This window comes from Asterias rubens, chromosome 13, assembly GCF_902459465.1.
Source record: "Asterias rubens chromosome 13, eAstRub1.3, whole genome shotgun sequence".
Taxonomy (NCBI): Eukaryota; Metazoa; Echinodermata; class Asteroidea; order Forcipulatida; family Asteriidae; genus Asterias; species Asterias rubens.
In genome coordinates this window covers 6,549,175-6,572,884 of record NC_047074.1, presented here as the reverse complement: position 1 = coordinate 6,572,884, position 23,710 = coordinate 6,549,175, and the positions used below count along the sequence as shown (strand labels likewise).

Here is a 23,710-nt window from a genome sequence, read left to right as displayed (position 1 = left end):
TTTTTTTTAATACATGCACGGGACGGTATGTTGTTGTGCAGCAGGCAGGACGCACGATACACTTGTACGGCGCGCGGCGCGAACGTGCAGTCTGTAGACAGACTATTTAGTGGCGGAAAGGAAAAAACACCGATGCCGTGATGTGTGAACGATAGGCGCGGGAAATCTGATAACGTTTTACACAGTGTCTCTGTCCTTTACTCTCACCATAGAGTAGAGTAAGGCACTAGGTTCATACACAAAAGTGATTAGTGGTGTTAAGTTAGACTGGTACAGCTATCTGCTCCATTCTGGTTGGGTAAGTTTAAGCATTCTGTTTTTAATAAATAAAGTTCAATAATCCACGTTGACGAGTAGGCCTAGTTGCGATAACGTAACCCTCCTCCCGACGGCCGCACAGGCCTGGCGGCCGTCGGTAGGAGGGTTATTTCTCATGAGTCATATAGTTGTAATATAGGCCTATCCCTATACTATTACATATAATTGTATTGATTATCAGCCTTCTCACTTGGTGTATCTCAACATATGCATAAAATAACAAACCTGTGAAAATTTGAGCTCAATTGGTTGTCGGAGTGGCTAGATAACTAAACTATGAAAGAAAAAAAACCACTCTTGTCACACGGATAACTTTCCGCATGGCGCCACCACTTTTTCACTCATTTTTACAAAAAGGGATATATCAATCAGGTAAATTAGATACTATATTATTTTATTTCGAATGAAAAAGTGGTGGCGCCATACAGAAACTTTTCCACCTCAAATTCTAAACTTGAGGTCTCGAAATCAAATTCGTGGAAAATTACTTCTTTCTCGAAAACTATGTTACTTCAGAGGGAGCCGTTTCTCACAATTTTTTCTACTACCAACAGCTCCCCATTACTTGTTACCAAGTGAGGTTTTATGCTAATAACTGTTTTGAGTAATTACCAATAATAGTGTCCACTGCCTTTAGGAGACCACACCCCTCCTGAAAGGCAGGTATTTGATGAGTGCATCATAGTGTCCTATCGTTCGTGCCGAGACATGGACAACTACCAAATGACTAGAGAAAAAACTTTAAGGGTGACAGAGAGGGCTATGGAAAGGATTATGATGTAACTTACAATGATAGGTGAGATGAATCAAGAGTGCAGGATATCACATGTAGGCCTACTAAGACAACTCAATCAAAGAAGTGGAGATGGGCAGGCCACCTAGCAAGGAGGCATGACAACAGGTGGGCATGCAAAACAACCAACTGGACTCCAAGAAACTGGACAAGAAAAGAGGGTGACAAAACAGAAGATGGAGAGATGAACTGAGCTGAACTGCATAAACTGCTTGGCAACAGACAGCTCAGGATAGAGTGAGATGGAGAATTGGTGAAGAGGCTTTCCTGCTGCAATGGAGTAAAACAAGAGGACTACTGACTAGTGTAGAGTAGCACTCAGTGCTCCATCCATGCACTCAGCAGGCCCGGCCCGTTTTTTGCGCAAAGTTTGTCTACAAAGTCTCTGATTGTGAAAATGAAAGTGCATTAGGAATAGAAGTATAGTGATGGTCTCGGCTTAGTTTTAACTCCATCCATTTCAAAAAAGGTCAGAACATGGAATGAACCATATAATAACTATGAAAAAGAAATGTGCTTGACCCTAAGTTAGAAAATTGTACTTGTTTACTTCTAACTGTAAGTTCATGTTGAATGAAGTTTGCAAAGTTTTCTAAAACTTTAAATTTAAGAAACTGAATGTTTATAATTCTAAGACGTTGTACTGTTTTTATTTTGCAGGAATTCATCTTTGCCACTGAACAAGAAACTTGCACTGTTCATCATGGCTAGTGGTGATTCAGCCATTGAGATTATAGAGCTCACCCCAGATCCACATCACAATGTTTCAGACAAAAACATCTCACAAGATGAACCAATGGAACAAGATGTGTTTCTTCCAAGTACTCCACAACCCAAATTCTCCAGAATACCTGCACATGCCCACTCTACCCCCAGACCTCCAGGAAGCTTAACCGACTCTGATGCTTACCTTAAAACCAATGTCTTCCCAGTAAACTGTGACACGACTGAAACACCAGATAGAAGACATCATGAGGGAATGAACTCTGAGACACAGTCTAAGCCTGAGGTGTCTACTTGCCGCAAGCAATACCTATTCTGTCTAGCGTTGATAGCCATATCAATCCTCGTTGGATTTCTGGCAGGTTACTTCATACGTGAAAAGGTTTTTGAGAGAGATATGGTGACCAGTTCTAATGAGCAGAAAACATCCTCTGCAGACAAAATGAAACAGTACCATCAGCAAGCTCTGGGAAATATGTCGAATGATGGAATTGCTGCTTATGGAAGGTACATGTTTACATTACACATAAAGGGAACACGCTGCCTTGGATCGGACAAGTTGGCAGTATAAAAAGCATTTGTAACCGTTTGTTATAAAATGCATGGTTGGAAAGATATTTTAAAAGTAGAATACAATGATCCACTCAAATTTGCCACGAAATTGCGTGGATTTCGATTTGCTTTGCGAACTAACACGGTCAGTCATTTATGGGAGTCAAAAATTTGACTCCCATAAATGCCTGACCGTGTTAGTCGACGAGGTAAAAGGAAAACCATGCAATTTCGAGGCGTATTTGTGTGGATCAGTGTACTCTACTTTTAAAACATCTTTTCAACCAATAAATTTTATAGCAAATGGTTACAAACGCTTTTCAAAGACCGGTCCAAGGCAACATGTTCCTGTAAACATTTATTCATAATTTTAAATGTGCTTGAAATAACAGTAAGAGATACAATTTTCTTCCTGTATTTCTGGTGGTGTTTTTTCCTCTTTGTACTTCTTTCTTGATTTTGTTTTCTTCTTTTCTTTCTTTTCCAACACTTCTACATGCAATTTTGAATCAAAACTTTTTGGGGCCTTAAAATGTGAAGTAATGTAATATTATTCTTTAACCATTGATCATAAATGAGGCATAAACAATAATTCATAAATACCTCAGACAGTTTCGCTATTCCTATTGATGGATAGCGCGTCACGTGGGTGTGTATAAACCTGTTAATGACCAGCAAAAATTGTTGAAACATGAGCGTGACACGCGAGCTTGCACCTGTTCTTATAAGACAGTTTCTTCATTCCTATTGGTCAAGAGCAACGGCTGAAACAGTTGTGCCACATTGCGATACGCGCGACGCGCACAGCATTCCCTTATAAGGAGTTGTTTACCCGAGGGCGGCGGAGGGCTTTACCATTTCATAGCTGGAGAGGTGTTGTGTTGAAAGAAATCATTGAACAATTATAATGTTTGCATTTATTTTACTTTTTGACCAAAAAGTGTTGATGTTTTTGACCAAAAATGTATTTATGAATGGGAATCAAAGTGTGTTGAATCGGTTTTCAACTAGTGGTTTAAACCCGCCAAGGCCTGGTTCTTGATAATTTACCTTGACTTCGTCTCAGTAAAACTATCAAGAACCAGGCCTTGTTGGGATTAAACCACTAATTGAAAACCTCTTTACCACACATTGACTCACTTATGTATGCCTCATTTCAAAACCTGAAAACTATAGTGTTTATGATGACACAAACGCTAAATCTAAGTGCTATAAATCTATAAAGTTGCATTGTGGTTTTGTTAAATTCTACTGCTTAATTTTGCAACAAGCTTCTTCAAAAAAGACTCTGGGGTAATCTAAACATCGATCATAGCAGGATGCAATAAAAGGAAACCACAAATAGGAAAAGGATGTCTTCTCTGATTAAGTGAAAAACAACTTTTGCTTCTAATATCACATGGATAGTAAATGTAGGACTACATCATGTAACCCTTGTGTTTTCTCAGATCTAATAAATGTATGGTTCAAGGCTTTTATGGAAGGGAAATGTACTATAAATCACACACTATTAGTTTAAAGAGTTTAAAGTATGACATACTTCCTGATGGGGAAAAAGTGGGAGAAAAAAGTGCACAGTTTCTAGGCAACTTAGTCATGTCTTGGCAATAACTCAAACATGTATGTAATGATCATTTTAAAGAGAAGAACTGGGCCCAATTTCTTGGCTCTGCTTACCGTAAGCACAGAATCGGCATATACGGAAGCAGGGAATTCTGTTCTTGAGGCAAGCAAATTTCACGGGTTAGCGGCAAATTTTGGCTTCTGCGAGTGCATACTCCACTTTACTAGGCATTCTAGGCTTACATGGCTAGCTCAGAAATTTGGCGCTTGCACGTAAGTGCGGAATCGTGATCGTAAGCGCAGAATTTGGCGGTAAGCAGAGCCATGAAATTGGGCCCTTACTCTGGTTACAGATGATCATGAGCATGCAAGGGAGTGGAGTGTAGTCTTAGATGACTACGATTGAAGAAAAGCACTTTGAGGCAATGTGTTAGTCTTTGTTTATTACAAAGTGACTTATCAACAATTGTACAGAGATGCTGGACAATTGCTCACAGGTAATTGAGAGGCGAGTCTCTTGCACTACAAGCATTAGGGAAAGTCAAAGGAGAAGTTGAGACCCAGAGTGAAAGTTTGGGACATGTTTTATAGGATCTTAATAGTGGGGGAATTCTCTTGATATTAGAATTGATGTCAGACAGAAATAGTGTCTGATTGAGGACATCAATTCCAAGAACAGGGTTTAAGATGAGTGATCAATCAACATGGTTAAATGGTCTGTGTTGGCTAACCTTGAGGTCATAGCCTAGGAATGTGTGTGGTGTGTTTACTAAGGAATGGGCCTTGAAATGACAGGGAACAGGGCATTCTGTCATGCCTGTTTTGGGGTTGGTGGTTGGGGGGAAAAATTAAGTTAAATAGTAAACAGTCTTCCAACACAAGTGCTGATATGACAAACTTGTTCTGTTCAGAATCTCATATGAAAGTTAAAGTTTAAAACTTCTTTAAAGATTTTCCCAGGTATTACTGAATACTGCGATGACTGTTACAGTGGCTTTAAAACTCTTGTTTTAACCATACATGGACACCAAGACAATGGGGTACAACAATGTGACTGTGAACCATTTCAATCATTCAGATCAGATCAATGGCCTTTTTTCTTAAAGGGACACGTTGCCTTGGAACGGTCGAGTTGGTTTATGAAAAGGGTTTGGAACCATTTGTTCTAAAATGCACATGTTAAAGATGTTTGAAAAGTAGAATATAAAGATCCACACACATAGTGCTTCAAAATTGGCGTTTTTCCTTTTACTATGCGATAAAGCTGTGTCTCAGATCAAGGCACTGTTGGCAATATTTTGATTTATTCTACGGGAAATCTGTGCTGGGCGGCACAATGTTTGCTCAGAGTGCACTGATATTTAGGGACATGAAGTTATTTCTCACCCAATGATGAAAAGTAACGTTTGTAAAGGACCTTTAAATACGTTGTTGCATCCAGCCGCCATGTAAGAGGAAAAAACGAAGAAAAAAAACAAAAAAAATAAAAAATGGAAATTCACAGATTTATACTACCCAATTAACAAGCTCCTTTTGACCTCTAGGTGAAGGCGCCCTACTGAAATGACCCCATGTGCATTCAAGTTCTATTGTCAAATAGTCTGATAATGAAATACTTCTCTCTCTATCTCTCTCTGCAGTATTTTCAGTCAGCATGAGTGTGGCAGTACAACACCATGTAGTCAAAGTATGTCAGCTATTGTTGCACAACAGCTAAAACAAATGGGTTTCAGTAATGTAGATGTGTCATCATATGATGTACTCACATCACAACCAGATATGTCTCAGATCAGCTCATTACGGACACTAGACACTGATGGACAACAACTTCACATGGAAGTCTTATATGGTAGCGATCAAGATACAAAACAAGATAATGGAGAGATGCAAAAAGATGATACAGTGAATGCTGGGGATGACAAGGCAAAACGAAGTGTTGTTACAGAATCAATGGATACACAAACTACTCTCATGTACATGCCCTTCTCTGCATCTGGCAACGTTCAGGTAGGTGCAGACTCGCTACCATGAGCAGCGCGCCGTATCGATACCTTTCATCACTAACCCCTCAGCCTCGCTACCATGCGCAGCCACCGTATCGATACCTCTCATCACTAACCCCTCAGCCTCACTACCATGTGCAGCGCGCCGTATCGATACCTCTCATCACTAACCCCTCAGCCTCACCACCATGTGCAGCGCGCCGTATCGATACCTCTCATCACTAACCCCTCAGCCTCGCTACCATGTGCAGTGCGGCGTATCGATACCTCTCATCACTAACCCCTCAGCCTCGCTACCATGTGCAGCGCGCCGTATCGATACCTCTCATCACTAACCCCTCAGCCTCGCTACCATGCGCAGCGCGCCGTATCGATACCTCTCATCACTAACCCCTCAGCCTCACTACCATGCGCAGCGCGCCGTATCGATACCTCTCGTCACTAACCCCTCAGCCTCGCTACCATGCGCAGCGCGCCGTATCGATACCTCTCATCACTAACCCCTCAGCCTCGCTACCATGTGCAGCGCGCCGTATCGATACCTCTCATCACTAACCCCTCAGCCTCGCTACCATGCGCAGCGGGCCGTTTCGATACCTCTCATCACTAACCCCTCAGCCTCGCTACCATGAGCAGCGCGCCGTATCGATACCTCTCATCACTAACCCCTCAGCCTCACTACCATGCGCAGCGCGCTGTATCGATACCTCTCATCACTAACCCCTCAGCCTCACTACCATGAGCATCGTGCCGTATCGATACCTCTCTTCACTAACCCCTCAGCCTCGCTACCATGCGCAGCGCGCCGTATCGATACCTCTCATCACTAACCCCTCAGCCTCACTACCATGAGCATCGTGCCGTATCGATACCTCTCATCACTAACCCCTCAGCCTTGCTACCATGAGCATCGTGCCGTATCGATACCTCTCATCACTAACCCCTCAGCCTCACTACCATGAGCATCGTGCCGTATCGATACCTCTCATCACTAACCCCTCAGCCTCGCTACCATGCGCAGCGCGCCGCTTGATACCACTCATCACTAACCCCTCAGCCTCGCTACCATGCGCAGCGCGCCGTATCGATACCTCTCATCACTAACCCCTCAGCCTCACTACCATGCGCAGCGCGCCGTATCGATACCTCTCGTCACTAACCCCTCAGCCTCGCTACCATGAGCATCGTGCCGTATTGATACCTCTCATCACTAACCCCTCAGCCTCACTACCATGCGCAGCGCGCCGTATTGATACCTCTCATCACTAACCCCTCAGCCTCGCTACCATGTGCAGCGCGCCGTATCGATACCTCTCATCACTAACCCCTCAGCCTCACTACCATGTGCAGCGCGCCGTATCGATACCTCTCATCACTAACCCCTCAGCCTCACTACCATGAGCATCGTGCCGTATCGATACCTCTCATCACTAACCCCTCAACCTCGCTACCATGCGCAGCGCGCCGTATCGATACCTCTCGTCACTAACCCCTGGAAGGGATGTACTGACAAACAACCCTGACTGGCTCATAAAATTGGTTTGCATTAGATGTAAAGTGAAGGCGCGCGTAGTTTTAAGATATTTGCATGTTGATCACGCCTGCATTTTTTATGTCATGAGCACGATTTTTTAAAAGAAAAAAAAGACATGCGTGCGCACGTAGAAAGGAGTGGTTACAGACGCTCATTAAAGCACATTTTTATGAACAAATTCCAGGGATAATGATCTAGCAAGGTATGCTGGGAAAAATGGCACAGCGAGATCGATCACCCCTGGTGTACATCCATTGAACAATTGACTACAGATGCACACATTGTATGGCTTTCCCTCTCTGACAACATGCAGTAATAGTCAGAAACAGGGTTGTACATGTACGCTAGACCAATTTAACTAGTTGGCAAAAATCAATTTTGTTTTCGAAGTCCACCAAGGGCCAGCAGATAAACAATCTTGTTCATATTTAATTTGAAGACCATCATTGCTGAAGTGCAAGCTTTAGGTATGATAATGCGAGGTTTCCAAGCTGTTCATGCTATGGGGACATGCAATCAAGTTGAATTGCATTATCTCTTGCACAATATTTGTTTTTTTGCCTAATCACTAATGAAGTGAAGTAATCAACCATAGGATAAGAGAAAAATCATTAGTCCTTATTGGGATTTGAACCCAAGACCCTGACACTCCAGGCAAATGCTCTACCAACTGAGCCATGAGGCACAGTTGCGCATTCGTGTAACACCAAGAGAAAAATGTGGTTTTAAGGGAAAACCTGAGGGTAGTACTTCTATACTTCTACTTGGATACTCAGAAGGGGTTCATAAGACTAGACGTAAAGCCGAGGGACTGCTTGTCCATGAGCAGTGCAGGGTGCATTTGTACAGGTGCAAGTAAAAAAGACTCATTGCTGCTTATAGGTGAGCAGTCACCACTCCCCTGATTATCTCAACTGAAGGGGAGGTAATGGTGTTGCCGGGGAGTGAGTTCCACCAGATGACGGTTCTTAGGGAAAAATGAGTTTGAGAATGACTGTATCCTACCAGGGATGATTGATATTTATTTGGGTGGTATGATCTGGTGTTACATGGGATTGCTGGGTTGAGGTATAGGTCTGGATTGACTGCAACAGTTTGGTTCTGGATTGTAGAGGAGGGTGAGGCTAGCTGCCTGGCGTCGCCTTTCTAAGGTGTCCCATTCCAAGGTTTTCAACATGGCCGACATGCTTTCAGTGCGGTGGTACAGCTGTAGAACGAACCTGGCAGCACGTCGTTGAGTGGCTTCAATTTTGGTTATGTCTTTCTGGGTGAATGGATTCTAGACAGGGCTGCAATATTCAAGGTGGGGTCTAACGAGTGACAAATAAGCTTGCTGGCGTATTTTGATGGAGCAGTTCTTAAGGTTGCGTCGAACAGGGCCCATTATTCTGTTGGCACAAGTTGTGATTTTGTTGATATGTTTCTGCCATGACATAATATTACTCAGTTGCCCAGAGTGTCAGGGTCTTGGGTTCAAATCCCTGAAAGGACCATTTGATTTTTCTCTCATCCAATGTTTTTGATTATTTTATCTCTAGGACATTAGATGATCCTTATCATTAACTGTGTCTCGGATCAATGCACAATAGTTTGATTTATTCTAGGGGAAATGTGTGCTGCACGGCACAATGTTTGCTCAGAGTGCTGTGCAAGGCCTGCTCAGCACTACCCACCATGGCTACAACACTGGTCAGAATATGAATCTGTATTAAAGGTTGCAATGTTTTGTTTTTGTTACAGGGTGAGCTGGTGTACACACACTACGCTACGCAGGAAGACTTCCTGATACTATCTGAGAATAGAATCAATGTGACTGGGAAAATAGCCATTGCTAGACAGGGAACAATGATGGTCACTGACCAGGTAAAGCATGCTCATTGATGGGCAATAACTGCAATAAAATGCATTATCTTCAATTACATATACGCGCTAATCCTCCAATCAGATTTGCAGAACGGTTTGGTGATAAAACCAATATTGCACGGCTAATATCACTACCTGCGTCTGGTGTGTTCTATGTCACGCACCAAGTTTGCTTGAAGATAAATATGTTATCGTGGAAATACAGAAAATATAGCACGTCTGCATCCCATATCCAACTCCTTGGATATGTGTCGCAGAATATTTGTCCATATTCCACTCGCACTTGTGTGATAACTTATATTATCTTCAAGCAAGCTTGAATCAAACCCATAGCAACAAGGAATGTGATTTAAACTTGTATAAGTAAAGACCACCTTCTATAATCTGTGTATCAATAATGTGATTGTCGTTATAAACCTACTTTGTATGTTATCAGGTGCGTAATATTGAAGAGCAAGGTATGAGTGGATTGATACTGTATACAGACCCTAGTGATATGGCAACTATAATGACAAGGAGTACAGAAACACTTGTAGGAATGTCTGGTATGATGGGAGATCCACTAACACCAGGGTGTCCTGCTATGGGTAAGACATCACATTCATCTAGTCAAGTAGTATATTTAAAGGCACTGGACACTGTGAGAAGATGTGAGATAATATTAATTCAAGATAAACCACCCTTGTCACACGAAGTTGTGTGCTTTAACGTGCTTGATTTCGAGACCTCAAATTCTAAATCTGAGGTCTCAAAATCAAATTTGTGGAAAATTACTTCTTTCTCGAAACTACGTCACTTCAGAGGGACCGTTTCTCACAACGTTTTATACTATCGACCTCACCCCATTTCTCGTCACCAAGAAAGGTGTTATGCTCATAATTATTTTGAGTAATTACCAATAGTGTCCACTGCCTTAAAGATAGTATATTACTTACAATTGACTTTATAATACAGGGAGACTGGCGAAAGATCTCGCTAGTGGAAGTCACTTAGTTTAATATTTAGACTCTTCACACAAGGGCTGTAACAAAACTGATCCCCAAGATGTTTTTACAAAACTGATCCCCAAGATGTTTCTACAGAGAGAAGACATCAGCGCTTTGCTTTCATTTACAAAACCAGTGGGAACATTATGTGATGATTGAAATTTTGCATGGTGTGGATAAGAATTATGAATAATAGTAAATTTGCGGGTACAACCATGGAATAAATCTCTGTTGAGGGAGTGTTGGCTTTGAAAAGAGCCGGTTTGGGCACAACGTTTCCAACAGTATACTCTTCAAGAGAAAGCCACTTGGACATTGCTAAGAAAACTAAGTCAAAATAAATGGAGATCAAATAGAAGCCCAAGAATAAAACCTGTCGTTTTGCTTGCAGATGGTATAAGTAGAATGACGATGAAGATGGCAAGCTTGCCCAGTATTCCTATACAGCCAATATCTCCTGGATTAGCAGAGAGACTTCTGGGTAATATGACCGGTCGGATGGCTCCAAATGGTTGGCAAGGAGGATTTAATGCAACGTATTACATGGGGCGTAGAAATACAAGTGAGTTATCAATAACTGCTCAGTAGGTTTGACATGCAACGTATTACATGGGGCGTAGAAATACAAGTGAGTTATCAATAACTGCTCAGTAGGTTTGACATGCAACGTATTACATGGGGCGTAGAAATACAAGTGAGTTATCAATAACTGCTCAGTAGGTTTGACATGCAACGTATTACATGGGGCGTAGAAATACAAGTGAGTTATCAATAACTGCTCAGTAGGTTTGACATGCAACGTATTACATGGGGCGTAGAAATACAAGTGAGTTATCAATAACTGCTCAGTAGGTTTGACATGCAACGTATTACATGGGGCGTAGAAATACAAGTGAGTTATCAATAACTGCTCAGTAGGTTTGACATGCAACGTATTACATGGGGCGTAAAAATACAAGTGAGTTATCAATAACTGCTCAGTAGGTTTGACTCTTAAGCCCTTTTCACACTACTGTAATCACCAGGGGCAACCCTGGGGAATAATCACCAGGGGCAACCCTGGGGAATAATCACCAGGGGCAACCCTGGGGAATAATCACCAGGGGCAACCCTGGGGAATAACAGCCGGGTCTTTCGTACTGGGATCACTTTGATCCCTGTGCTACCTCTGCAAATGCGCATACCCTGGGGGGGAATAGCCACTGACACTCTGGAGTAGGGGCTGGTGGTTAAACCGTGGAGTATTCTCTGAAATGTGGAACCAGAACCCCATGGTATAGAGACCTAGACAGGGAGAAGTGTGCCGGGTAACCATGGGGGTATAAACAACTCCTGGGCCTTCCACATGGATAGATATACATTGTGAAAAGTGATTTAGTGATTTACCAAAAGTTGATCTATATTTTTAACGACCGTGGTCAAGACAATTGGCGCCTGAGACCAAGGATCCTACTTTGCCTTTGTCATGTAAAAAGTACCAAAGTTTATATGGAGTAAAGTACAATCTAAGTAAGATTTGAAACTTTGCATGGTGGAAATACGATATGGAATTTTTGCGGTAACACCATGTTATGAGTTGGGGTGGTTCCGAAAAGAACCGTTGGCTTTTCTCCAGAAGACGATCAGAGCATACTGATCGAAATCAAGAGTTGAAACCAACAGTTCTTTTCACAACCACCCATGCTCATTTTGAGATTGCATGGTGTTACCGCAAACCTTTCCATAATGTACAATCTGTTGATTTTAATATGTTTTAAACAAAAAACTTTTCGAAAGGGCTGGAATATATTCATGGGTTCATATTCTTATTCTCCCGCAGAGAAATCCACATGGACTATTGAGCTTGATGTGAGTAACAGTATGAAGAAACAATCGGTTGAAGATGTAATTACTACCATTACAGGAACACAAATGCCTGGTAAGGATATCATAACTAGATTGTATTACATCTAGACTACTAGGAACACAATGCCCTTAGTTTCAGTTTCATTTTCAGCTTACCATAAAGTAGTTAAAGTCATATTATGGCTGAGTGATTGACTGGATATTATAATATAATATAATATTGAAGTCTTATATAGTGCACATATCTACCAAACAAGGTACTGAAGGCGTTGAGTTAATATACAAACTTTAAGAAAGAAAGGTTGTTGCAGTGATGAATTCTGAGACCCAATTATTTAGCACCTTATAAGGTGACAGCGCATACAGCAGCCACAGCCAGGAACACAGGGGCAACCCAATTCCCTTTGACTTTTTTGTTCAGTATCAAAATAAATTCTTACAAAATATAATTCATTGCATTGAGCACAATGAAAAACACAGCAACAACTGCAAACCTTTAAATTCACATTTCATAGAAATGGACAGACACTACAAAATATGTATTGGAAATTACAAACCTACATGTACAGGGCTTTACATTCAATTCAAAATGTTGGATTATTGGATTGATCCAATATTTAAGGATAAAATGTGTCACAGTGGGCATACAACAAGATAACCACTGGTTCCATTTCATCAGCTGATATCGTTCTTGTATTAATAGTGCCACAGAAAACGGAAAACACACTACAAAGGTTTGTGTGTTAATTTTGCATTTCTGGATCTTACTTTAAAGTGCATCTTGGCGAGATTTGGTCCAATGTCCCAACAGGATATTATTAATACATTTGTCTGTTAAAGGCAGTGGACACTATTGGTAATTACTCAAAATAATTATTATCATCAAACCTTTCTTGATTACGAGTAATGGGGAGAGGTTGGTAGTATAAAACACTGAGAAACGGCTTCCTCTGAAGTAACGTAGTTTTCGAGAAAGAAGTAATTTTCCACGAATTTGATTTCGAGACCTCAAATTTAGATGAGGTCTCGAAATCAACTTGCATCTGAAAGCACACAACTTCGTGTGACAAGGTTGTCTTTTCTTTCTTTATTATCTCGCAACTTCAACGACCAATTGAGCTCAAATTTTCACAGGTTTGTTATTTTATGTATATGGTGAGATACACCAAGTGAGAAGACTGGTCTTTGACAATTACCAATAGTGTCCACTGTCTTTAAACCTGTTAATGAAGCAAAGTGTTTGGATTTGGAAACATTGTGACATCATACCCATGCGTGCAAGAATAAACTGTAAAATGCTTAAACTTAAAAAGCCTGATGTGTTTCTTATACTTCCCGTTTACATGTTAACATCAAATATCGTAGTACAGGCGACAAATCCTTGGGAATGGAATAAACTCCCAGTTTACATCAGAGCTTCTCTGTCCATACAGACAATAACAAAACCCCTTAAAACCATCCTCTTTTCTATTTTTGTCTAGCTTCTGTTGAGGTTCTAGGTTTCTGTGAAGCGCTTTGATCTTTTTGATTACTATTACTGTTACTGTTACTGTTACTGTTACTGTTACTGTTACTGTTACTGTTACTGTTACTGTTACTGTTACTGTTACTTATTTCAGATGAATACATTATCCTTGGTGGTCATTTCCCAAGCATGATGCCAGCCATGATTGTTCCAGGAATGACCTTGATGACCCCAGGTCATGGGTCAATATCAATGATGATGGAAACAGCTTCAGCGTTGAGTAGTATGCTTGCTGATGGATGGAGACCACAACGTACTATAAAGTTAGGGATATGGGGAGGCGGGGACGTCGGCCATGCTGGCTCCATGGAGTGGATGGAAGAGCATCGGGATATATTGAGTCAAAGAGCTGTATCTTATATTGATTTGGATTCAATGATGGGAGATGATGGTACAGTCAAAGCACAAGCATCTCCTCTTCTAACAGGTGTTATCATGAAAGCAGCTTCTATGGTCAGTTATTAAGAAAAACAATAATCATAATAATAATAGCATCAAGTTCTTATGTAGCGCATTTCACAATAGCCTTGTCAATGCGCTTTACATTAGTGCCATGGTCATTGAGCCAAAAGACTGTATTGAATATGACGTCATGGTTCAATTATATGACCCACAAGATGGCGTTTGCGTGCGTGTGTGCGTGCGTGTGTGCGTGCATGTACCGTATAAATCAAACCGGGAATGTTGCGTGCTGCGTGCTTCGATGATGTACGCGTGTAGACGCACAAATGGTTTTCCCTACAAGATGGCGACTTTTCATAGCAAAAAGGGGTTATTCAATACAATCTATACCTTTCCTTTTTAGTCTTTCTCAGCTCACTGTGGAGTACAGTATACAACCTGGGCAACCATAGTACTCTAAAGGCTTTTTCATACTCAATATCATCCTCTCTGTAGGTACCCATTTATACCCCTGGGTAAAAAGAAGCTTTTATAGTATGGTATCTTGCTCAATGACACAAGTGTCAGGGCCTTGACCCAAACCCATTCTTTGGTGACTTATTTAGCAGTACCAGCAGTACTTGAATTCCATACTCTTAACCACTCTGCTCTGCCATAAAACAAAATACTCTGTCAAATAGCCCTGGCGGCCTTACACTTTTGTATTGTACTACAGTGACGTCCTGGACATCAGGGTACATTTCTGGGGCGGAAAATTTTCACAGCTTCATAACTCAAATCTTACCTGCAAGAAAGCACCAATTTCAACAGATTCACATTCCAGCATGGCAGCATATGTTTTTCTGCGGTGGGTTTTGATCGTAAGTTATTCTTCACAAATCCGTCATTTTCATGAAATAATGCAGCTCCCAACGTTAAGGAATTCCCATTTTTGTTCGTACTCTCACAGTCTGCCGTGTGTAGGCAAGACGCACGACGCACAAATTTTGAAGTGTGTTGCGTGTTAACGCTGTGCAGTGAAGATACGGTGACCAAGAATTAATGCGTCTAAGCTTGCATCATGCTTCTTGCACGCGAATGTATACGCGTACGCACGACAACAGACAACACTGAGAAAACGATCAAAACGGGAATTTTTTAACGTTGGGAGCTGCATTATTTCATGAAAATGACGGATTTGTGAGGAAAATATGAGGACCAAAACCCACCACAGAAAAATGTATGCCGCCATGGAATGTAAATCTATTGAAATTGGTGCTTTCTTGCAGGTAAGATTTGAGTTATGAAGCTGTGAATTTTTTTCGCCCCAGAAACGGGCCTTAATAGTTAGGACTCTGTATCTGTGTACAGAGGAAGAGTCCTATATAGGGCTATCTGTCAAAATACTTGGATGGTAGATTAGCCCTATGTAAGACTCTTCCTCTGTGCTCTGCACAGAGGAAGAGTCCTACATAATAGCCCCGTGTCTGGGCTGGAAAACTTTCAAAGCTTCATAACTCGAATCTTACCTGCAAGAAGTCACTGATTTCGCCAGATTTACACTGCGTTGGGTTTTGGTCGGCATAAATTCCTCACAAATTTGAGATTTTCGTGAAATAATACAGATTTGTGAGGGATATGTATGTTGACCAAAACCCACCGCAGATAAATGTATGCTGCCATTGAATGTAAATCTGTTGAAATTAGTGGCTTCTTGCAGGTAAGATTCGAGTTATGAAGCTGTGAAAATTTTCCGCCCCAGAAATGGACCCTGATATCCAGGACCTTACTGTAGTACATGTATAATACAAAAGTGTATTGGTCGCGAGGGCTAGACATGCTAGATATCAGATAAACTTTGCACTACTCATTTAATGACTGCACTGGCGCCAGACCACAGAAGTAGATGGGAGTAAACATAGAGCGTGGTCATGTACATGTGTGTACTTTGGTTAATTTGGACACAGTGTCTGAGCTTCTATTTTTAGCATTAGTGCAGAGTGGTGTTATGTGTAAACCATGTGTTAACTGTTATTGCTACAAATATTTAATATCTAGATTTCTAAATAGTCTTTGATTATAATGAATGGGTTCATATTTCTGTTTGTATTTCTAGTTGGAGTTATCTGATGATATACATCCTGGTATGTTGAATGGCATTGGTGACCATGTAGCATTTTCCAATATGCTTGGTATACCATCGGCAAGACTACATGCTTCACATAGTGATATGTCACAGGTAACTAACACCTGTTTCAGTCAGGCGCTCCAGAGTCGCGCCGAACCAAATTCTGAATTAACCACATAACAAGTTTGATGTCTGAATCAGTTGGGGGCGTCTGGACGCGCTACAAGTTGAAAGATTGACTGTTGCAGGAACGACTCTGGAGCGCCTTGGTTTCAGACGTCGACCTTGTCTTGAGCCGAGCTAATGTAAATGTTATGTTAAAGATGCTATGTCAGATTTTTGGCCCCAAACATTAAAAAATATACTCTTTTGAGTGAATGGTATTTCAAAGAGTATCACCCGCTCTAACTTTTACTTTTAATGGTCAGGAACCATGACAACAATTTGAAACATTTCCTATAAAACACATCAGAATTGGTCACGTGATATGTTGTCGGGATCCCGACAAAAACTAATTTTGAGCACTTTATTTCACTGCTACTAATAATTGGCAGACTTTGTCGAGCAATGGCTCAAATGAAAGCTTGTAACTTTCTTGACCCCATCAAAATACCTGTTGTATTTTAAGACAAAATTTTGGGGTCAAATCGGCCAAAAATCTGACATGGCATCTTTAACTTCCCCTGTCTGAAACAAAAAGTTATTTGGGTCGACCTAAGGTCGCTCTTAGTCTATTTGGTTCAGCGCGAATCTGGTGCGCCTGTCTGAAATGATTGTTAGTCCATTTAATAGTAGCCAGCTTATTAGACACTGTGGATCCAGTTTCATCCAATGCCATCATTACAGTAATATCTTAATCGAGCCATTTTGAGAGTCAGTTCTCCAATGTGGAAACTATGTTGTGTGCATTTGAGGTGACAAGTGTCATACATGTAAACAGGCAAACGTGCCAAATGTCATTGCAATCTGTCAATACACCTTTTGGTATAATTTTGAGTTAACACTTTGTAGTTTTTGGTAGTTGTTCAAACAAACAATGATTTTTCGTTTGCAATTGCATTTCAACCATTGATAATAGATGTTGCCCATAACTTGTGAGTCCTGGGCAGGCCTATAGCCAGTACCGCTAACCAGGGCTACACAACACTGCAAACAATTAACCATTTGGATGGAGACTTGTTTTAATACTGGGATTTAAATATTGTGTGTATTTTTCAGATGCCTACCCCGTCTGCAAGTCAATCCATGTATATGTCTGCAACTAAGCTAGCTACACAGACTGTTCTTCTCTTAGCAGACAGTGATGTCATACCATTTGATACTGTTGCTATGGGTGACATGTTAATGGGCTATGTTGGCACCTTAGAGTCTAAGATGGGAGATGTTTTAGTACTCAGTAATATGACCATGGGTAAGTAACAGCTGTTAGAAACTTCAGATAATTAGACTTAATAATATTTATAATAATAATAATTTTAACACCATTTATATAGCGCCTTTTCCAAAGGTTGCAAAGCGTTCAGAGAATGACAAGCAAAAAACCACATAACAATGGGAATACAATCAAACACCAAGAGGAAAACCATGACTAGGCAAAGCCTGCATCATTTAGTCAAGAAAGTCCCGGCAAAAGCCAGTCTCTCTTTGACTAGAACTGCAGGCCAAGCAAGGCTAGATTTACTGAATGTTTTTAGTGACCCTTTAAACATGGTAACAGAACTAGAACTTTTAATGAAGTGTGTCTTGGGTGGTTTTGACGAAAATCTTAACAAGCAAATTTTTGTTTTAAATTAACTTGCAATGAAGGTTGCCCGTAAGCAAACTTAATTGAGTTTACATTGTTTGCACAATGCTAACTGTACTGTATGTACAAAATGAATGGACACAAAGTTAATGTCAGTGGAGACAGGAAAAAGAGCAGAATACTGCTATCAATGATGTAGCAGAAAATTACACAAACTGCACATTTTGTTGGTAACATTATTATTCCTCTTCTCGAAGTTCTGTTGTCATCCTCAAACATTATTACACAAGCGCTGGAAATCGACCAGCGTTGGGAATGATCAAGTTGATGTACACCGGTGAACATCACTCAGCCATGGTACATGCGTATTTGTTGCACGGTACGTGATTGGTTCTCGACCAATCAAACATCACAGTTTGTTACCGAGGTACATGTGTAACAAGACAACATGGATTAAACATGCTATGGTCAAAAGGAGTTCATTATCCATGAATCCATTGTATACATGATTAAATTGAATGAAAGACTGACAAAGAATTGTGTTTTTTAGAAATGTTTATATAGTTATTTTTGAGCCTTTTTGAGTAGCAAAAATGTTACTACATGTAGGCCTGCATGTATAACTGAAATGTGCATCAATGCCTTCACCTGGTCTACATGAGCTTGTCATTGTACTTGTAACATTTTCCATCCTTTTCCCTAAGGGTCCAAGTACGCCAGATAAATGTAGATGATTCTTGATTCATTTCTCCATTTCTTTCTTATGTAGATAACCTAAAGGCAGCTGTTTCAGACTTCATGGAGGAATCTAGGAATATGCAAAGCATGATGGTTGATGAGTCTGTGATGGAGTCTTCTGTTACCATGACGATGGTAAACCATAGATTGATGTATATGGAGAGGGCATTTGTTGGCATGGATCCCAGTGGCACAATGACGTAAGTAATGATTGTTGATGTGTAACTTTTGATCCCAGTGGCACAATGACGTAAGTAATGATTGTTGATGTGGATCCCAGTGGCACAATGACATAAGTAATGATTGTTGATGTGGATCCCAGGTGCACAAAGACGTAAGTAATGATTATTGATGTGGATCCCAGTGGCACAATGACGTAAGTAATGATTGTTGATGTGGATCCCAGTGGCACAATGACGTAAGTAATGATTGTTGATGTGGATCCCAGTGGCACAATGACGTAAGTAATGATTGTTGATGTGGATCCCAGTGGCACAATGACGTAAGTAATGATTGTTGATGTGGATCCCAGTGGCACAATGACGTAAGTAATGATTGTTGATGTGGATCCCAGTGGCACAATGACGTAAGTAATAATTGTTGATGTGGATCCCAGTGGCACAATGACGTAAGTAATGATTGTTGATGTGGATCCCAGTGGCACAATGACGTAAGTAATGATTGTTGACGTAAGTAATGATTGTTGATGTGGATCCCAGTGGCACAATGACGTAAGTAATGATTGTTGATGTGGATCCCAGTGGCACAATGACGTAAGTAATGATTGTTGATGTAAGTAATGATTGTTGATGTGTAACTTTTCAAGCATTGTCTACTTGCATCAAGTCTTTCTTGTCTAAAAGGTCATGTGTTGTGACAGAAAATGTTGTCTGTGTTCACCTTGATTTAATGGCTCTGCTTACTGTAAGCAAATAATTGGAAGCAGGGAATTCTGCGCTTAAGTCAATTGAATTTCACAAGTTAGCTGGCAATTTCGGCCTTTGCATGTGTGTAAGACACTCAACCATGATGCGTCGTCCTTCGGATGGGACGTAAAGCTGTTGGTTCAGTGTGTGGTGTAATGCATGTAAAAGAACCCAGTGCACTTACCAGAAAGAGAAGGGGTCTGCCCTGGTGTTCCTAGCTGGATTGGCAGCACATTGCTTCACAGGACCTTGTAAACCATATACGGTGCTATGTGAAAGGAGTAGGTCTCATAATTCAAACGTAGTCCCTCATATCTTGAAGGATGTTAAAGCGCCTGGATATCACTGAGAGGCGGATATGCGCTTATTACACTTGTCACTTTGTAATATGCAAGGTTCTATTATAGACCTATCCATTCTAGGTAAATTGCATACAGATTTACACTTATTGGCCTATGTCCTGTACATGGACCAGTGTTTTCTGCTATTGCCAAGAAGTTACACTTTGTATAGCTTCTTTAATATTAATCATTTTGGTTTTTAACCCATACAATGCTGTGGTAGCACTGTATACTCAGTACTAAACCGAGTTCTGTAAAAAAAAAACAGGCATAGTACTTGGCTGGGATTCAAACCCACGATCCTTGCATTTCTAGAGCAGTGTCATACAAACTGGTAAATGCAAAGGTCGTGGGTTCGAATCCCACCCGAGTAATATGCCTGGATTTTGTTTATATGATCAAAGGAGAGGCATGTGATGCTTTAACAAAATTAACACTTGTTACAATATATGGAATAGTGCTTACCCAGTTAAGTAAACATGCAACAGTTGCTAATATTCATTTAAACATATTACGAGAGTTCCATCATCAATAGAAACAAACCCTTGTGTGTGTTTTGTGGTAATTAATGGTGTGTTTTATTTGTTTATTCATGCAGCCATATCCTGTATGGAATGACAGAGAAAGACACATTCTCACTAGTTGCTGACTACTCACCAAGCAATATGAATAATGAAACCATGACAACAATGATGCAACAAGTCTCCTTCATTCAGTGTTCTATCCAATCAGCAACAATGTTACTTAAGATGGATGGCTCGTAGCCAATAAGCAAGAAGATTATTGAGGAAACGGTAAAAGTGAAGTACAATATCAAAAGACTAATTCATTAAAAACATACACCGTTATGTGAGCTAGTATACACGTATTGACTGGAATTGAGGTTAACTATAGTCTATTCCCTCGGGGGACTTTGAGTGACCAGAAGAGGGACAAGTAGGTCCCTCTTCTGGTCACTTCACAGGCCCGAATTATACCAGTCCATACGTGTTTTATAACACACCTCGGTCTCAAATGTGAAATAAGAAAAACAAATTTGAAAGGAATGCATTTAATTTCCCAGGATTCAGCCTTTTTAAGTTGCTGTTCACAGTTCATGTCAAGAGAGGGCGCTGTAACCAGTCAAAAAATAAAAGACTAGATGGATTGCACATGACGTCATTGACCGCAATCTTTGATGAAAAACAATGGAAATGTGTATGTACTGTGCATGACTGTCAGCCAATGATAGCCTTTCTTGCTGCAGGGTCATCAAAGAGGGCGGCCAATGCAAGCGGTCTATCCCTCGGGGACAATACACCGTTTGCATAAATTGTATATATTTTTATTCACTGAGAAGTGTGCCTTAGTGATATTGAGTTAACTTAAAGATTTATTGACCTTGATTTTTATTGTGCCTTAGCATGCATGTGCATAATGATATGCTTATATATGAATTATTTGACAGTATTATTTGAAAGTATTGTAAAAAGTAAGTGGCTAGAGACTTGGGGTCGTTTCTCGTTAAGGCAAACAGGTTCGCTCATCTCTTGAAAATAATTATTATAATAAGATCTACAGCTTTATTTAATTTCCATGGAATGGAATGGAACTTGTAGTCTTTTTAATCCGATTGTTCTTACTTGATTTTATCCTTGGCATTTGTAACTTGTAAAGAGTATACATATATACACGTTTCATTTGTCTGTAAAATATGTCGATCCTGAAACTGTGCCTAACCGAACCAACAATTCAGTTGCAGTTTGTGCACAACAGTTGCATCACCATACGAAGAAACTCACAAAAACACTGAACACCGCAGTTCTTGTTGCTGGTTATGATCACCAAAACGCAGCCCTGGCAGCCCTGTTGACAGGCAATGTTTAAGTCCCTACCTGAGGTAACCTGTGATACCCTGTAGTAGTAAGTGCCAAGAATCGTTTGGGCTTTACTTGGCGTGGAGTGAGAACCGCTTATCAAGATCTTCATGGGAAGAAGATATGGGTACATGTATCTAGAGATCTATTCGTATCACCTTAATACACAATATACATGTATTATGGCTTATTTGGGGATGTTGGTTTTTTTTAATAGAGGAAAATTTCATATTTGTTGTAATCCGAATTATAACTAGAGATTTATTGATTGAATTGTATTTAAGTTTTTAGAAATTGTAAATGTTGGGTTTAGTGTTAATGATCACTAGCTAATGTTTTTTTTAAATGTAAGTTTCATAAGCACCTATAAATGCATTATGCTCAACTCCTTCAAACTCCCAAAAAAATACATGAACAAATCTTCACTGAAACAAGGAATTTCAGTTTTTGAAAACAGCTTTTCAACCCAGAACACTTATCCTCTAGATGCTTCTCCTCTTCCTGTTCTTATACTGTTTAAAAGTATGATCATTTTAATATTCAAGAAATATTATAAAATGTATAATGTTATAACCAATCTCTTATTGTGTATAGTGTAACACTGATGGAGGGATGTAACAATTACATGTACATGTACTCAGTGTTTTGCCATCTTGGCTTGTCTTGTAGTTATTTACTTGAAAATCTGAAATAAAGCTCTGGTACAGTGCAGTACTGTACAGATTGCCAAATATATAAGTTTTAAAGTGTTTGGGTAGTTACCCATTTTAGACAGTTCTAGAGTTGTGTCAAACCAAATGATTGAATTAAGTACATGAAACATTTGAAACTAGTTCAGACTTGCTGGAAGTCGAAAGATTCACTGTTGCAGTCGTTCGGAACGATTCTGGATAATCTTGGTTTCAGACCTTGATCTTGTCATGAGCAAAACCTTATTTAATTGTTATTATTAAGCCTGCCTGAAACCAACGTTTATAGAGTCGCTCCTGATCTATTTGGTTCGACATAACTCTGGAGTGTCTGTCTGAACCAGGTGTTATTGACACTGGACACTATCGGTAATTTTCAAAGACCAGTCTTCTCACTTGGTGTATCTCAACATATGCACAAAATAACAAACCTGTGAAAATTGGTCTTCAAAGTTGTGAGATAATAGTGAAAGAAAAACACCATTGTCACACGAACTTGTGTGCTTTCAGATGCTTGATTTTGAGACCTCAATATCTAATTCCGAGGTCTCGAAATCAAATTCGTGAAAAAAATTACTTTTTTCTTGAAAACTACGTCACTTCAGCCGTTTCTCACAATGTTTCATACTACCAACCTCTCCCCATTACTTCTTACCAAGTAAGGTTTTATGCTAATAATTGTTTTGAGTAATTACCAGTAGTGTCCACTGTGCTAAGTAACGGTCCAGTATGAATGACGGTTTCCCCAAAATAATATCGGAAGAGGTTTTGAGAAACCTTTTGAATATGGTAGTTACACATTTATGTTAATATACACCTTGCATATTGTTATATGATGTGCCTTAAAAATGCTATTGCAATAAATAACATTCTACAAACTTGTTATTGCCTGTTGACTGTTCCAATGTTTTCAGTGTAGTCATTGTGCATTTCCAATGATATTCTTCAGTTTTACTTCAACCCAATTCCATTGCATTTGTTCTCATAGCAAATCTGCATGCATGTGGAATTTTATGCTCGTAATTTAGTCTCCCTTTTCCTTTTGTTCTAGAGAATGGACGAGAAAGTGTAGATTCTTGAATAGAATGTACGAACCAAAGGCAAGTACACTGTTCTGACAGTATTCACGAATCAACACTTTAGAGTCTATTCTCCGACTAAAACTATTTCCCCCACAGGTAATATATTATAACAACAATTTC

General features: G+C 40.2%; 1 protein-coding gene across 1 annotated transcript; it reads left to right on the top strand.

The window, feature by feature from the left end:
• Positions 1–128: 128 nt before the first annotated feature.
• LOC117298580 (N-acetylated-alpha-linked acidic dipeptidase 2-like) lies at positions 129–22,935 on the top strand. The gene is made up of 12 exons (XM_033781899.1): positions 129–298; positions 1,772–2,341; positions 5,590–5,956; positions 9,227–9,349; positions 9,786–9,936; positions 10,727–10,897; positions 12,155–12,253; positions 13,800–14,158; positions 16,203–16,325; positions 17,433–17,625; positions 18,728–18,896; positions 20,562–22,935. Exons 2-12 carry the CDS (start codon positions 1,815–1,817, stop codon positions 20,725–20,727), a joined length of 2,448 nt encoding a protein of 815 aa, XP_033637790.1. The 5' UTR covers positions 129–298; positions 1,772–1,814; the 3' UTR covers positions 20,728–22,935.
• Positions 22,936–23,710: the final 775 nt, after the last annotated feature.

Bases quoted from the DNA above. Each gene is read 5' to 3' on its own strand.
- LOC117298580 (XM_033781899.1), top strand. From the start codon at position 1,815: ATGGCTAGTGGTGATTCAGCCATTGAGATTATAGAGCTCACCCCAGAT. The intron at 16,326-17,432 runs GTAACTAACACC...TGTATTTTTCAG, and splicing joins CACATAGTGATATGTCACAG to ATGCCTACCCCGTCTGCAAG. The intron at 18,897-20,561 runs GTAAGTAATGAT...TTATTCATGCAG, and splicing joins GATCCCAGTGGCACAATGAC to CCATATCCTGTATGGAATGA.